Consider the following 15,024-nt stretch of genomic DNA (forward strand, 5'->3'; position numbering starts at 1 on the left):
AGGGAAGACATCTCTGCACTGATACAGAATAAAGTGAGCAGAACTAGGAGAATAATTTATAAAAATGCAATACTATTTATAGAAAAATAACTCTGAAAGACTTTATAACTGATGACGGCAGTGACAGACTTGAGATTTGATATGCCCATCCCTTTTTTGTTGCAGTTTTAATGAAATTTTATTGCTATATTTGCTGTTTCTCACTGACAACATTCTTGTGCCAATGCACTGTTATACAGAGTCAATGTGGGGACTCAGAAGAAGAGTTTTCTCTTTTCCACACCAGGTAGTACCCAGACCTGGAAGTTTACAGACTCTGTGGTATGGCTAGAGAGAGTAGAATTCATCTGTAGAAATATTAGCAAAATAGCTTCACTCAGACTCTTTAGACTACCTAGTAGAAAGATTTGACTTTTTCCATGGAAGGGGAAGTATATTTCTGATGAAAAATTCTTGTGTTTGTGTGTATACAAATATACGCACAACCATCTTTTGGTCTGCCAACACAAATTCAAGTGATGTCACACATATTTGCAGACCAGAAGATGGGCATATGACAACATATAACAACAACAGTATAGTACTTTAAAATTTGTAGAGTGCTTTTACAAATATTGTCTCATTTTATTACACAAAAATCCTAGGTGGTATATAATAACATACTACAACAATATATAACAACAACAGTATAGTACTTTAAAATTTGGAGAGTGCTTTTACAAATATTATCTCATTTTATTTCACAGCAATCCTAGGTGGTAGGTGCTATTATTATCCCCATTTTACAGATGAAGAAACTGAGCCAAACAGGGATTAAGTGGCTTGCCCAGGATCACACAGTTATCCAAGGCACAATTTGTGTAGGCATATGGAAGACACTCCATCCTGTTACCCAGGATTTTCAGTGGCCTTAGGCATCATAAAATATAACTTACTATGTCTAGTTGTGTGCATTCTATTTCTGGGTCAAGAGTCTCTTTGAAGATGCTTGGGCATCTAAATCCTCTAATTTAGTACTTGATTGCCTTAAATTTCATTTCATAATTCTCTACCAGGGTCAGGACATAATAGTGGACACTTTGGTGGTAGTAGACACTTTGACCAGAATTGTTTTTCTTTTGTTTGTTTGTTGTCCAGGTTCTCTTCTACTACTTGAGAGCAGTAAAGCTAGACTTTTAGGAGATATTCTGGCTTAATCCCTGGCATGGCCATTTTATCTATAATTACAAGCACAATTTATTTTTTATGTCTGGTCAGAACTTTGTATTTCAAGTTTCCACTGTATCCTTCTCCTAGCTTGATGACCAGAGAGAGAAAGCCATAGATTGAAGCAATATTTCATAAATTACTGTCCTGAAAACTAGTGTTCTTTATAGATACCATTACATTATACTTCTGTGATCCATTTCACATCTTCAGTCAGAGCATTATTTTTTAACCTCAAAATATAGCTTCCACCCCTTCTTCTTCCTATAATTTAAAACTTATAACACCATCCCAGCAGTCAACTATGACTCAGAAGACATTGAAGCCAGACAAGAGAATTGACAGACTATCTCAGAATCTACCGAGGTCAGGTATAAACACACTGAGATTGCCATCAGACTCTCCAGGGAAACCTTAATTTAAGGTCAGCATTTGGATATGGCTAATAACCAAGAACTTTCATACTAGCCAATGAAAACCGCAGCCTCCACTTCCATTGCACTATCCATATCTCAGGTGATAACTGATGATCAAAAGGAGGTCATGGTCAAAGGACTACTGTACTACTTCAGTGTTAGTTGGGGTCAACTCCATGTGAATTGGGAAATCATGTGAACATAGGTGGAGCCCACTAGTAGCTAGCATGTTCTTGAACCAGTATTTACTTTTTAACGCAATCATCTGTATATCTTAACCCCAGGTAAATACAAGGAAATTTCAGGGAGGGCACACTGAAAACAAGAGGATTAGGAAAAGCTTTTCATGGTTATGGCACCTAAATTAAGGCTTGTAAATAGTTAAGAATTCTAAGAGGTAGGTTTGAGGAGTAAGTCCATTCTAGGAAGGAGGGATAGCTTGTGAAAAGGCATGGCAGGGGGGGAGTAAAGGGAATCCTGAGTTTTGGGATTTCCTTGGAATATAGATTTACTGAAGGGGATTTGTGTTGAGTAAGTCTCTAAGGCAGTCTGAAGCCAGATTCTATGAGGCTTTAAATGTCAATAAGTTCATATTAAATCCTAAAGGCAGTAGGAGGTAGTTCAAGACCTTGGGGGTAGGGATGGTCAGATCTGTTCTTCATAAAGGTAATTTTGACAGCTTTGTTGAAGATTCATTGAGAGAGTAGAGAAACTGGAAGCAGAAAATCCTATTATTAGTAGGCTACTGTTAAGATCCCAACAAGAGGTGATTAGGCTTTGGATGACTTTGTGAAGAAAGAGAAGAGAAAGTACATGAGAGGTGTTATGGAAGAAGAATGAAAAGATTGGCAACTAATTGAATTTGGAGGGTTAGGGAGAAAGAAGAGTCATTCATCAATTTGAGATTGCAAACCTGGATGACTCGGAAGACTGAAGATTGCCCTCAGCGAAAATAGGAAAGTTTGATAAAGGAGAAGATTTTAGGGAAAAGATAATGGGTGGTTCTGGGTATCTTGAATTTGAGATACCAGTAGATCATTTAAGTAGAGATGTCTAGCTGGTGGTTAGTTGGTGATGTGTAACTGAATTTCAAGAGACAGTTGCAGGGAGGGTATGTAGATTGAAGAACTATTTATATAAAATTACCTGGATCTCAGCTTATAAAATCATTTAGGTAAAGGGTGCAGAGAGAGAAGAGAAAAGGAACCAGGATAAAGCCTTGGATAATATACATCGTTGGGGGATTGGAAATAGAGGATGATGCAACAGAAGATACCAAGGAGTGGTTTAAAAGGTGGGTACAGGTGAGAGCAGTGTCATGGGATAAAGGAGTAACTAGGGTCAGGGAATGCATAATAATGTGAAATGTCCCTAAGGGATCAAGAAAGATGAGGACTAAGAAAAGGCTGTTGGATTTTATAGTTAAGAGGACACTCATAACCTTGGAGAAAGCTTTTTCAGTTGAGTGGTGTTAGGTCAAGTGTAGGATTTTGGGTATGAAAGGGAGAAGAAGCATAGGATGACAATTTGAAGGATTTGCAGGGTCAAGTGAAATTTTTTCAGCTGGATGGAGATATGGGCTTTCTGGTAGGAATTCGAAGAAGGACTGACTGAAATGGCAAACTATGAACCCCCTAGAGGGGAATAGAGGTGAGGGATCCAAAGCACTCTAATATGGCGGGGTACTTTCCTTGTTTGAAGAGTCACTGTGCTTTAAGCTTCCTGGTCCCTCCTGCTGTCACAAAGTTGACTACCATACAACTTGCAGCATTGTGAACTTACAAAATAAATTAGGGAAGGGAATAAGCCTTTATATAGTGTCTACTATGTGCCAGGCACTGTGCTAAGTGCTTTACAAATATTATCTGATTTGATCCTCACAGCAACCCTGGGAGGTAGGTGCTATTATTATTCCCAGGTTAAGTGACTTGCACAGGGTCACACAGCTAGCCAGTGTTGGAAGGTGGATTTCAACTCAGGTCCTGCTGACTCCAGGCCCAATGCTCTATCCACCTAGCTGCCTCAAGAAATTAGAAACGTTATTTCTTTTATAAAACAATTCTTGACTTTATTAAAAACAAACCTTCATCTGAGTTCTTTTAAATAGGTGACTCAGTAATATATCTAAAAGTGGAAGGGACTTCAGAGACAATCTACACCAGCTTCCTCAGAGGCCTAGGGAGGTAGAGTAGTAGAGGTAGCAAGCATGAGAAACATGATTTGAATCGGCATTGTTGCAAAAACCTGAGAGAGCCTAAACCACGGGTGGGAACCTTTGGCCTCAAGGCCACTGTGTCCCTCTAGGTCCTCAAGTATGGCCCTCTGAATCTAAACTTCATAGAACAAATCCCCTTAATAAAAAGATTTGTTCAGTAAAATTTGGACTGGTTCAAAAGACTACGCCTGAGGACCTAGAAAGCCACGTGTGGCCTCTGGACAATAGGTTCCTGATCTCTGGCCTTACACTATGGTGGTAGGTGTGAGTGGGGGAGAAGGAGAAGTAGTGAGGGATGTGAGAAATGCTGTGGAGGAAGAAATGCAATTGATTGAGTGTGTAGGGTGAAACAAAAAGAGGAGTCAGGAATAGTGTTGATAATACGGAACTGGGAGACTCAGAGGATGGTGATGCCTTTTACAGAAGTAGGAATGTTTGGTGAAGGGAAGGGCTTGGGGGAGAAGGTGATGAGTTTAATTTTGGATGTGTACAGTTTGGGATATCTCAGAGGCATCTAATCTGAAATATCCGTAAGAGCTACTGAGAAGTGAGGTTACCAAGAGAGAGATTGTGGAGGGCAGAGCGCCTAGGTCACAACATTATGGAAAACTAACAGGATAATGATGTTTATGATGTGCCAGCAAAGGAGACTGAGAAGAAGTTGTTAGGAGAATCAGAAGAGAGTTGTGTCAGGAAAATCCAGAGAAGAGAAAATATCTGGGAGGAAAGGGTCACACAGTTGAAAAGGATAAGGGCTGAGAAAAGACCTCCAGATTTGAGATGATAGGGTTGGGAGCCAGATGGAAAAGGTTTAAGGACTGGAGGAAAGGTGTTATTTTTGGGAGATCTTAATATGTTTGAAAGTGAGAGTCAGGTGTGAGTGACAAATGTAAAGCTAAAAATAATGGCACTCTACTCTATTGAAGAACTGTCATAAAAAGAAAAATATTTCTGAAATGGTAATGTAAATCAGCAGGACAAATTCAATTAGCAAAAATTTTTGTCCCTAATATGTGCAAAATACTGTGTTAGGTACTCTGTGAATGCAAAATAGATATGGCCCTCTAATCTCAAGGAACTTAGAATGTAATGGGAGTGAGTTCATATGCAGATAAAAATTACAATAAGAAGTTGTACAAGTATCAAAAAGCAAAGAGAAATTGTATGCAAAGTTCAGAAGAAGTCATTTTGGGATGGGGTGGTGGCAATGTAAAGTTTTCCTGGAGGAGGTAGAATTTGAGTTAGAGCTTGAAAGAAGAGTGGAGGGGCGATGTTTTCAAAAATAGTACGATATGGAAGGAAAGAAACATTCCAAGAAAAATATACAGAGCAGGTGGTTTATGTAGGGTAGGTGGGGAGAGTATGAGGTTGGAAGAGCAAGTTGAGGTAAGCATTTAGAGGACATTGAGTGGCAGACTAAGTACTGTACTCTATCCTGTAAGTCTTGGGAGCCTCACTTAGTAGACTAGAATCTATTTACTCTTGAAACCTTAGTGGCTGGATCTGTGCCCCAGGAACCCTTCTGCCATAGACCCTTCCCTACCTTGTACATTTTTCTGCAGTTTTAGAGTACAAAGGAACACAGCTGGTCCTACACTTAGGCCTCTTAAGTGCATCCTTCCCTTTACTTGACAGTGATATCAGTGTATCAGATCCTGGAAATTAATACTCCTCTGAAAAGATGGAGGGCTTCTTGCTATGGGGAGGATTACTGAGCAGGAGAATGACACGATGTAAGTGTTTTAGAAAAAGTAATACACTATAATACAGTATAAGTCAATTTATTTTAAAAATTACCCTCAGATTTTCAGGAATATTTATTTACTGAGTAGAGTAATTGAATTCAATTTCATTCATCAAATTTTTCTTAAAGTGACTTATGTGATAGGCACTGGGGATGTTACAAACATAAATAAAACACAGTTTATGGAGCTTATCAATGGGAACCATGACACATAAATAATTATAGTACAAAATGGAACATGAGCTCATAATGGAAGTACAAAGTACTATTCTGAACTAAGAACAGAAGGAAGATTTTCCTCAAGAGGATCATGGAAGTCTTCTGGAAAGTTGCTTAAAGATAAGTTTCCTTAAAACACCACGTCAAGGGGAACAGTTCATGTTGCCAAATTACCTCACTTAAACTTCTTACCAGTTTAGGAAGTCTTTCTTTGCTAACAACCTTAATGACATCAGTCACTGATTGGAGAATAGTTCTGCTCTATTCCTTCTTTCTAACTTTCTACTACTTGCTACTTTCCTGTGCAGCTTTAAGTAATTTCCAGAAGAAAATATTCCCCTGCTTTGCCACATGTCATTTCTTCTTTATTTCACTGCTTCCCAAAATGAACTCTGGGCAGGAGTCAAGCTGGTGCCTTACTGCGCTTTGAACATGCAGCCATCCTGACTGTCTGTCTGCTTGCCTACTTACTCCCAGAGCTTTGCTGCTGCTGCCTTTTCATAGGTGCTCCAGGGCTGATCAAACTACCATTTCCCTTCTGTGAAGCGCTCCGAGAATTTCTAATATACATTATACAGAATAATGTATTTTAGGTTTGCTAGCTTGTTGTTTCTTTTTTATTATTGAGAATTTAATCAGAAAACACAACGAAGAACAAGGATATTAGTCATATATTCTCTCAATTAATGGCAAGTTTTCTAAGGACAGGTTTCTACTTTATTGGATATGTCTTTGCATCCCCCTATCATGCCCAGTACATAGTAAACAAACACTGAATATTTGATGGTTGTTTGCAGTTTAGGATGTTAAAGGCTTTTTAAAAAGTTCTTTTTAGCAGGGGTGCTGCTGTTTCTCTCTGTCTCTCAGTCTCTATCTCTATCTATCTATCTGTCTGTCTGTCTTTCTGTGTATCTGTCTATCTATCTGTTTATCTGTCTGTCTATCTGTCTATCTCTCTGTCTCTTTGGGAAAATCTCCTAGTTTCCTGTCTTTCCATTGCAGAGGTGTGTGTGTGTGTGTGTGTGTGTGTGTGTGTGTGTGTGTAGTGTATTACCTATATTTGGATTAGAGGTTTGCATACTTAGAGTGATACTCAAAGAATGATGTGGTTTTTAATTGCTTTTATATAATAATAATGTTCTTTGAAAATGCTTAGTTTGTGTATATATGTTTTTAATTCTATAGCCTGTGGACTTCTTTTCATTAAATCCTTAGCTTTAATGAAATAAGCTAAAACCTGACACTTATTATGCATGACTGATTCATTTTGATCAATGATTTTTTCATATGCTTTTTTTCAAATATATTGTCATTGACATTCAAAACATGTTGGAACTACGGATATAATTAAATTGAGAGGTGGGAGAACTTAGAACCTTCAGTCTGTATTTCATATTGATGTCATTTGACCCTCAGGTACTACAGCGTCCTCTGGGTAAATGTAATGCAACTGATGCTTGCTAAGCAACCAGTACATTCTAGCACCTTAGTTGTGGCCAGAGAGGCAAAGGTTTGATAAAACTCCTTAAAGTCTTGTAAAGGGATGCCCAACAGAGAGAGCTACCAGTGAACAACATTACAGTATACCTGCATTACAGAATTACAAAACAGTTTTACATAAGGTCTAAAAGGCTCATTACCACCTTGGGGTAGGGCTGGGGGAATCAAGAAAGGCTTTGTGGTAAAATATTCCTACTGGACTTTAAAGAATGGTTAGATATTTTACAGCAAGAGGGTGGGAAAGCATTTCAGTCATAGGGAATTTCCTGGCCTATGACAGAGGACAGTGCTTGAAGAGAGAAGTCCAATTTAGCTGCATCATAGAGTATGTAGAATATAAGTGAAGCCTAGGTAGGTGGTATTTTGCTAAATTGTGTAGGGCCTTGAATCCTAGGGCGAGGAATTTGAACCTTACTCAGAAAGTAATAGGAAACCACTGAAGATTTTTGAGCAAAGGAGTGATATGATAAAGTGTATGCAGAAAAAGGATTATTGTAGTAGTATGAAGGATGGATTGGCATGAGGAGAAAGTGAAAGCACAAGTTTTAGGAGACTAATATATAATCTGCACAGTAATAAGGGTTTATAGTAGGGTGGTGACATAGAATGTGGAGTTAAGAAAGAAGACTTTGAAGGATTAAAAAGAAAGAACGATTAAAAGTCTTTGAATAATAGTTAGTGAGCAAATTGACTTTGAGGAGGTGTAATAAGAGAGCCTATGGCAATAGAGGTAAACAGCCATAGGTAGTAGTGTTTAATTTTTAGCCTTCACAATTTCTTGAGATTACCCCTCACTCTCTACCCACATCCCAGCAAATACAAAATAGTCTCCAACTCTTGTTCTGGCTTGCCTCTCTGTCCCCCTCCCTTCTTCCTTATCTCTTCCTATCTCCCTTTTCTTCATCTCTTCTTCTCTTCCTTTCTGTCCTATTCTCATTTTCTCTCTCTCTCTCTGTTTGAATCCTATTTTTACTATGTTTCTCTCAATTTTTTCCTTCTCTTTCTTTCATCCCTCTTTTCCTTTTATCTGGTGTTAATATGAAATTAAAGTTTGTTTTTTGTCATTGGATAAAGTGTGTTTCCTATTCGTAATTTAAAAACCAAGTGTATTTAATTTGTCACTTTTACAGACAAGTGATCATAACCTCAACTGATAAAATTAAGTTGCATTTTCCTTCCATTTCTCTCCATTTGACTCTTAATTGACTTTTGTTTCCCCTTTGAGGGCAATGGCTCTGGGAAAAACTTTCCACTCCTTATTTAAATAAAACAGATAATCTACTGGGACTGTAAACTGAGGCCAATTAGGATTCTGCCTTTAAAGTCTAATTCCTCTTGAATGGTTGATACATCAGTATCTTTGCTTAGGTTTTTAAAATAGTGAAGGACAAATATATAAGCACTTTGAAAAGTCTAAATATCTTTATAGAGGTATGTGATTATCACTGAATTACTCCTGTAACCTTCCTTAATCCAGAACAGATAAATCAGATTTGATTTTTTACAGAGTTGACTGACAGTTTGTTTTTTCTCCTTTATGATCTGAATTGTTAAAAAGCCCCAAGTCTGTAAGAAAAAGAATGACTGAAATTTTATCCCCTCTTCATTCCCAATTTGACCATTTTGTGGAGCTACTAATAAGTAACACAGTGGGTACAAAGTAGGCAACAGAAAAAACAAGAACAAAAAAAAAGATAACTCCATAATCAGTCTATGAAAATAAATGATTGACTCTGTGATTAATAATCTATTGTGAAATATATTCTGTATTGTTGTGGGTATTAGGGGAGCCAAGGGGAAAAAGATCTATTCTTATATCCATTACTGTGATCACAATTTAAAACTGGATTCATTTATTTTGTTAGTAATTTTATAAATCACCTTAAGTTCTAAAATTAAAATAAGGTATAAACTATTGATGATAATTCTAGAAAATAAAGACCTTGAGAGCAAGGGAACTTGTTTATTTGCCTTTGTATACCATCTGCACCGTAACGAAACATAGCAGTATATGATACTTTGCACATGATAGATAATAACTTACATGTATATAGTGCTATAAGGTTTAGAAAGAACATGTGGCTGACTTTCACATGTCAAGTGTATAGACTATTTTCTATGTGATTGCTGTCCAAGGTGATTTATGTCTGTGTTTATAACCATTAGTGTGGTCTGAGGCATGCACAGAAGTGCACACTCATGTGACCTGTCCCCTTTCTGAAAATGACTGTCCTATCAGTCTTGGTTCATAGAATCATAGAATATTAGAGTTAGAAGGGACTTTATCTAGTCCAACCCCTTCCTTTTACAGATGAGGAATCTGAGGCCCGGACATCCAATGCTAAACCTTAAGATCAGAAAATTCTTCTTGGTCTCTAATAAATTGTGGTACAGCCCATTTCCTGTTCAATGGAGATGGAAAACAGCTGGTTATTAATCTCAGTACAGGTATAATAATCCTTCATGTACTTAAGACCTGTTCTCAGAGGTATATTAGAGGCTAAGACTGTGGGGGAGGAGAAAAAATCTTTTCTACACATGTGCCTAGAGCCATCTTTTTCTCTTTTTCCTCAGTAACTTGATATGTTGGGGGCCAAATAGCCCTCTAGGGAAAATTTTGAGACTTTCTCATTATATCATCCAGATTTTACTGAGGAGTCAAAAGATATTTATTATTTAATGAATTATGAAAGTATTAAATGATTTTGTATAGATAAGCAAAAATTTGCCACAATTAATTAACTGAAGAAATACAAAAGTTAAGATGAGAGACAAAAATAAAATTGAGATTAGAAAATAAGATAAATGAAATAATGTCATACCATCACCTCAAATTTAACAAATCTAGAACCAATCTCATTATTTAAGTCTTATATTGTTATTAAGCTATTCTTGTCTTTATGTCTTTATGTCTCTCCAAGTAGATCATAAGCTCCTTTAGGGCTAGGTCCATGTCTTATATTTCTTTGTATTCCTCACAGTGCTTTGAACAAAAATAAATATTCATTTTGTTGATTGAAAGGTTAAAGGAAATGGGATTATCCATCCTGAAAAAGGGGAGACTGAGGGATGATTTAATAACGTCAACTTTCATGTATATGAAGGGGCTCTACCACGGAGGATGGTAACCAGTGATCTCAGGATCTACGACTAAAAAAGTGAGAACAAAGTTGCTTAAACTGCAGAATGAAGGATTTAGATAAGTTATATGGACGTTGTTACATTAGAATGAAATGCTATACAATATTTCCTCTGGAGATGGCTAGCTTTTTATCTTCCTGGATCAATTGTAGTGTAATCTCTATAGATGACCATGCAGGCTAGATAAACTTTTCATGACCCCTTCCAAACTATGATTGTATAGTTTCTTGAAGGCTTAATTATTATGGATTTCTGTGGAGGCCCTGGCAGCTGCTGGACCAGGCTAGCCATACAGGGAGGGAATGGGGCAAAGAGAGATCTGGGCATGTACAGTGTAACAGTCTGTGAGCCAAGAGATCATCATGCCATTGGACAGAGAGCCAGTGATTGATGATAGTCAAGAGCAAACCAAAGGTCTAGGACCTGAGATATTGGCAATGTGGGGAGGAATAATCAGATCTCAGGTGAAAGCAACCAAGAGTCAGGAGGCCAGCTGATCAGGTGGTTTGAACATATGGCATTAGTGATCAGAATAAACCTAAGTGAGCTTGATCTTAGGGAAGAGACAGTTTTCCCTCTTCCCTCTCTTATAATTTCTGCCTAGGTAGGAAGTTGTTTCAGAATCTAGGCCTGCAGATGTGGGGAAGGTGGCTGCAGCTGGTTAAGAAAAGGATGAAGGAGCAACAGCTGCAGGTAGGATCCTGATACTAGCTAATTAAGAATTTTTAAAGCCTGTGATTGACCACAGTGATTGGTAGAGGAATGTCACTTGTGATGACACTTAATATGTGTTAAAATCAGATTATACGCTCCTTGAGGACAAAAACTGTATTGCTCATCTTTTGCATTCCCTGAAGTGCCTGGCACAGTACTCTGCACATACTAGGCACTCAATGAACATTTACTGAATTGTGTTAATACTCAGCATGAAAGTTAATTTGATTATATCTACATAAATCATTTGGATTGGAGGGTTTGGCTTAACGTGATGCCTCCACAAATTAATCTTTCTACATCAACACCATTTCATGGACTTAGGAATCAAGGTAATGATTCCTCCTAACGACAGTTCATGATGGAATTATCTACCAAACCACTAAAAAATTAATTTTAAAGTGTTTTTTATCATTCAGAAACAATATATAGTAATTTTATAGGCACTCTGAAAGAAGTAGTCTTAGCAAGATTTTCGTTAATTTTTTTAGGCCTTTTGACCTATTTTTTTTGTCCTTTGGCAAATTGAATGATATCCGATTTTAAAAAGTATATATAATACATGATTTTATAACATACTGATAGCATATTTTATTAGCCAAAAAACATTTCCACTGTGCTAAACTATTTTTTTTTTAAATTTTATTTCATTACTTTTGACTCAAAAGTACCGGGATACAAATATGCAAGGCGTTGTGTACGAACTAAACAGCTATATAGAACAACGGTTGGATACGGGAGGAGACAACCAGCTACTGCTCTATGAATTGAGTAGACTCATCAAAATAGGTAAGAAAATGTATTTTAATCCTTTATATAGAATTTTGAGAAAAGGCAATATAGCACAGTGAATAGAGGGGCCTTGGAGTCAGCAAGACCTCTGATGTATGTTAGTTTTATGTTCCTGGGGAAGTCATTTAACTTTTCAGTACCCCCAATCAAAATAATATACCCAACATCCGAAAAGTTAAACTGAGGTAAAATTGAAATATCTAGAATAGGGCAACTCAAATAGTTAAAGGCCTTGACATCATGTAATATGAGAATCAAAGGAACTAGGGTTCTTTGACCTGGAGAAGAGAAGACCTGGAGGAATCCATAGTTCAGAGCATGGGCGGCTATGAATGAGTGACATAGCCTTTCAGGATTCTTTGCCTTATCTATAAAATGGGTGCTAGGTGACCTGGAAGATGGGTGACCTATGATTGACGCGACTTGATATCTGACGGGTTGTTGTGTGGACGAGTGATTACGCTTGTTATCATAGGCCTTTTGGTGAGGAATTAGATGTAGATTTTTACAAAAGTGGAATGGGATACTTGGGAAGGTGGTAAATCCACCCTCACGAGAGGTCATTAAGCAAAGGTTGGAATACTACTATTGAGCATTTTGTAGAGAGAATTTTGGGTTCAGCTATGGCAGGGGTAGGGAACCTGTGGCCTCAAGGCCACATGTGTCCCTCTAGGTCCTCACATGTGGGCCTTTGATTGAATCCAAACTTCACAGAACAAACTGAGGCTACAGGTTACCCACCCCTGAGCTATGGGTTTGATGAAATGGTCTCTGAGTTTCATTCCAATTCAGAGATCCCTGAGTCTGTGAGACATAAAGAACATTTGACACCTTTAATGTATATTTTCCTAATAAATATATATCCTAGAAATGGAAATAGCACATTTTCTTCAAGTAATCCTCCACAAAACTACTCAGATGCAGTATTGTGACATGGAGTTGACCCTGGGTTTATTGTACACTATGACAGTAGAAAACAATCTCCAGCAGGTTCTATGATGATAGGAAGGATTTGAGTATAGCCTCAGCAATAGATTATATCTGTTTTTTAAGACATTTAGCTAAATATATAGAGGCATACCACTAATAGGCTGGATAATAGATGATGAATTCTTTGGCAGTAGTAATCTACAAAGTACTAAAAGGCCCTTTGGTTCTATAAAACCCCGTTCACCTTCTGCATGGATAGAGGCAGTGTTGGAAAAACTACACTAGGTACTATACTAACAAACACACAACTTCAGACTCTCTGTAAAAATGTACTGCATATCAGTATTGACTGAGCTTTAGATGAAAACCAAAGACAAAAGAAGTTAGAGCCAAATGGAAGAATGGCTCACAAATCTTGAAGAAACAGGGAGTACTAGAGCTGGTCTTATGAGTAAGAGGGCAGCCAGAAACATCATTTCATGGGATATTTTGTCATCTTATATTGTAATGCTCATTACAAGTATTTGCAAGAAGACCATCATGAAAGTAATTGTAGTTTCATGTGCTAATATCTGTTGTAGAGGAGGGAGATAAATTCTGCTAAGTACTTGATAAGATTCTTCGTGTTAGATCAGTAAATACTATAGTCTTTTAAGTCTTCAAGGCAACTGCTACTATAGGGGAGAAAATCTACAAAACATTTTAGACAGTACAGTTCAGAAGGAAGAAAGCAAAGAGACCGACAGCATTCATGCTCAACAGAAACCTCACTCCTACATTTTGTGACTCTTTTCTTCAAGGGGAAAATTGGAAGGGGCTGAACAAACTTGGCAAATTCCAAAGAACATCACGGATAATTAAATCAGTTGCATGTTAAAAGACAAAAAATTGATTGTGGATGTGGAACACATTTGTGATTAGAGTTCCTCTATTTAAACCATGGACTTGTTCATTCTAAAATCAAATAAATACCACATAAAAATCAAATAAATAAAAAATCAAATAAATACCAAAAAAATCAAATAAAAACCAAATTTATAGATACAAATGAGAGAAAGATGTCTCATGTCATCAGAATACTCCAGCTTGATATATTTAAACAAGACTTTGATACTGAAAAGTTTTATCAATTTATACTATCACCATTTTTTCCTTAAATATATGTCTAGTTATTTATACTTTTTTATTTTTCTCATATGTATTTCCAAGGATAGTCCCTTATCTCTCCCCCTCTGAGCAAACTTGTGTTTTAGAGGAAATCATTTTTAAAAAGGAGGAAAATACCAGTGCAGCAAAACTAATCAAAATATTGAAAAATCTGGATCTCACATATAGTTTTCCACACCTTTATTCCCTCACCTTTGCAAAGATATGAGGGGAAGTGCTTTCTCATCTCTCTCTCTCTCTCTTTTTTTTTTTTTACCAAGCTTGATTGTTGTAATTTTACAGTATTCAGTTTTAATCATTTTGTTGATTATTGTTCTTTCCATATCCACTGTTGTATGTTATTTCCTGGTTCTGTTGATTTTTCTTTGTATCAGTTCCTATGAGTCTTCCCATTCTTTTCTAAATTCTTCATTTTCCTTAATTTATGTTTTCTTAAGGCAGCTTACCTGATGTAAATAATTTACCACAATGAGGAGACTAGAAGTGATTAGCCAAGGACAACCCTGGTTTAGAATAGAAACCCATTTCAAAGATCTTCCACAGTAGAATGGTAAAGAATTAGGACTGATATTGCCTCACAAAAGAGTAAGAAGTAACAGAGAGGAAAAATAAATTTGGCTCTGATATAATACAAAGAATATTGGTTTTAGAGCTGGAAAATGGATTAAAATCCTGCCTCTTGTCACCGTGTGACTTTGAGCAAGTTACTTGACCATGCTGACTTCTGTTTCCTCCTCTGTAAAACTAAGGAGTTGTATTAAATGGCCTCCTTTGGTCCCTCCTAGGTCTAGGTCTCTGTGATCTCAAATTCCATAGAAAATTAGTGAAAGACTCACATAAATCAGTTCATCACAAAGGCATTTAATGGATGCAGTACTTAACACAGTGCCTGGGACATAATAAGCACTTAATAAATGTTTATTGATTGCTTGGATGAAACTCGGAGGACCATGAACAGGTAGAAAATAAGAAAGATCTAG

At 37.1% G+C, this 15,024-nt stretch overlaps 1 protein-coding gene across 1 annotated transcript in view; it reads left to right on the plus strand.

The window, feature by feature from the left end:
* The window catches only part of PDE10A (phosphodiesterase 10A), a 171,018-nt gene that overhangs the window by 15,442 nt on the left and 140,552 nt on the right, over positions 1-15,024 (plus strand). Inside the window, exon 3 of the mRNA XM_027841239.1 lies at positions 11,824-11,944. Coding sequence (XP_027697040.1) covers positions 11,824-11,944 — 121 coding nt within the window. The remainder of the gene's footprint in view (positions 1-11,823; positions 11,945-15,024) is intronic.

The sequence above is a fragment of the Vombatus ursinus genome, unplaced genomic scaffold, assembly GCF_900497805.2.
Source record: "Vombatus ursinus unplaced genomic scaffold, bare-nosed wombat genome assembly UNPS02014857.1, whole genome shotgun sequence".
Lineage (NCBI taxonomy): Eukaryota > Metazoa > Chordata > Mammalia > Diprotodontia > Vombatidae > Vombatus > Vombatus ursinus.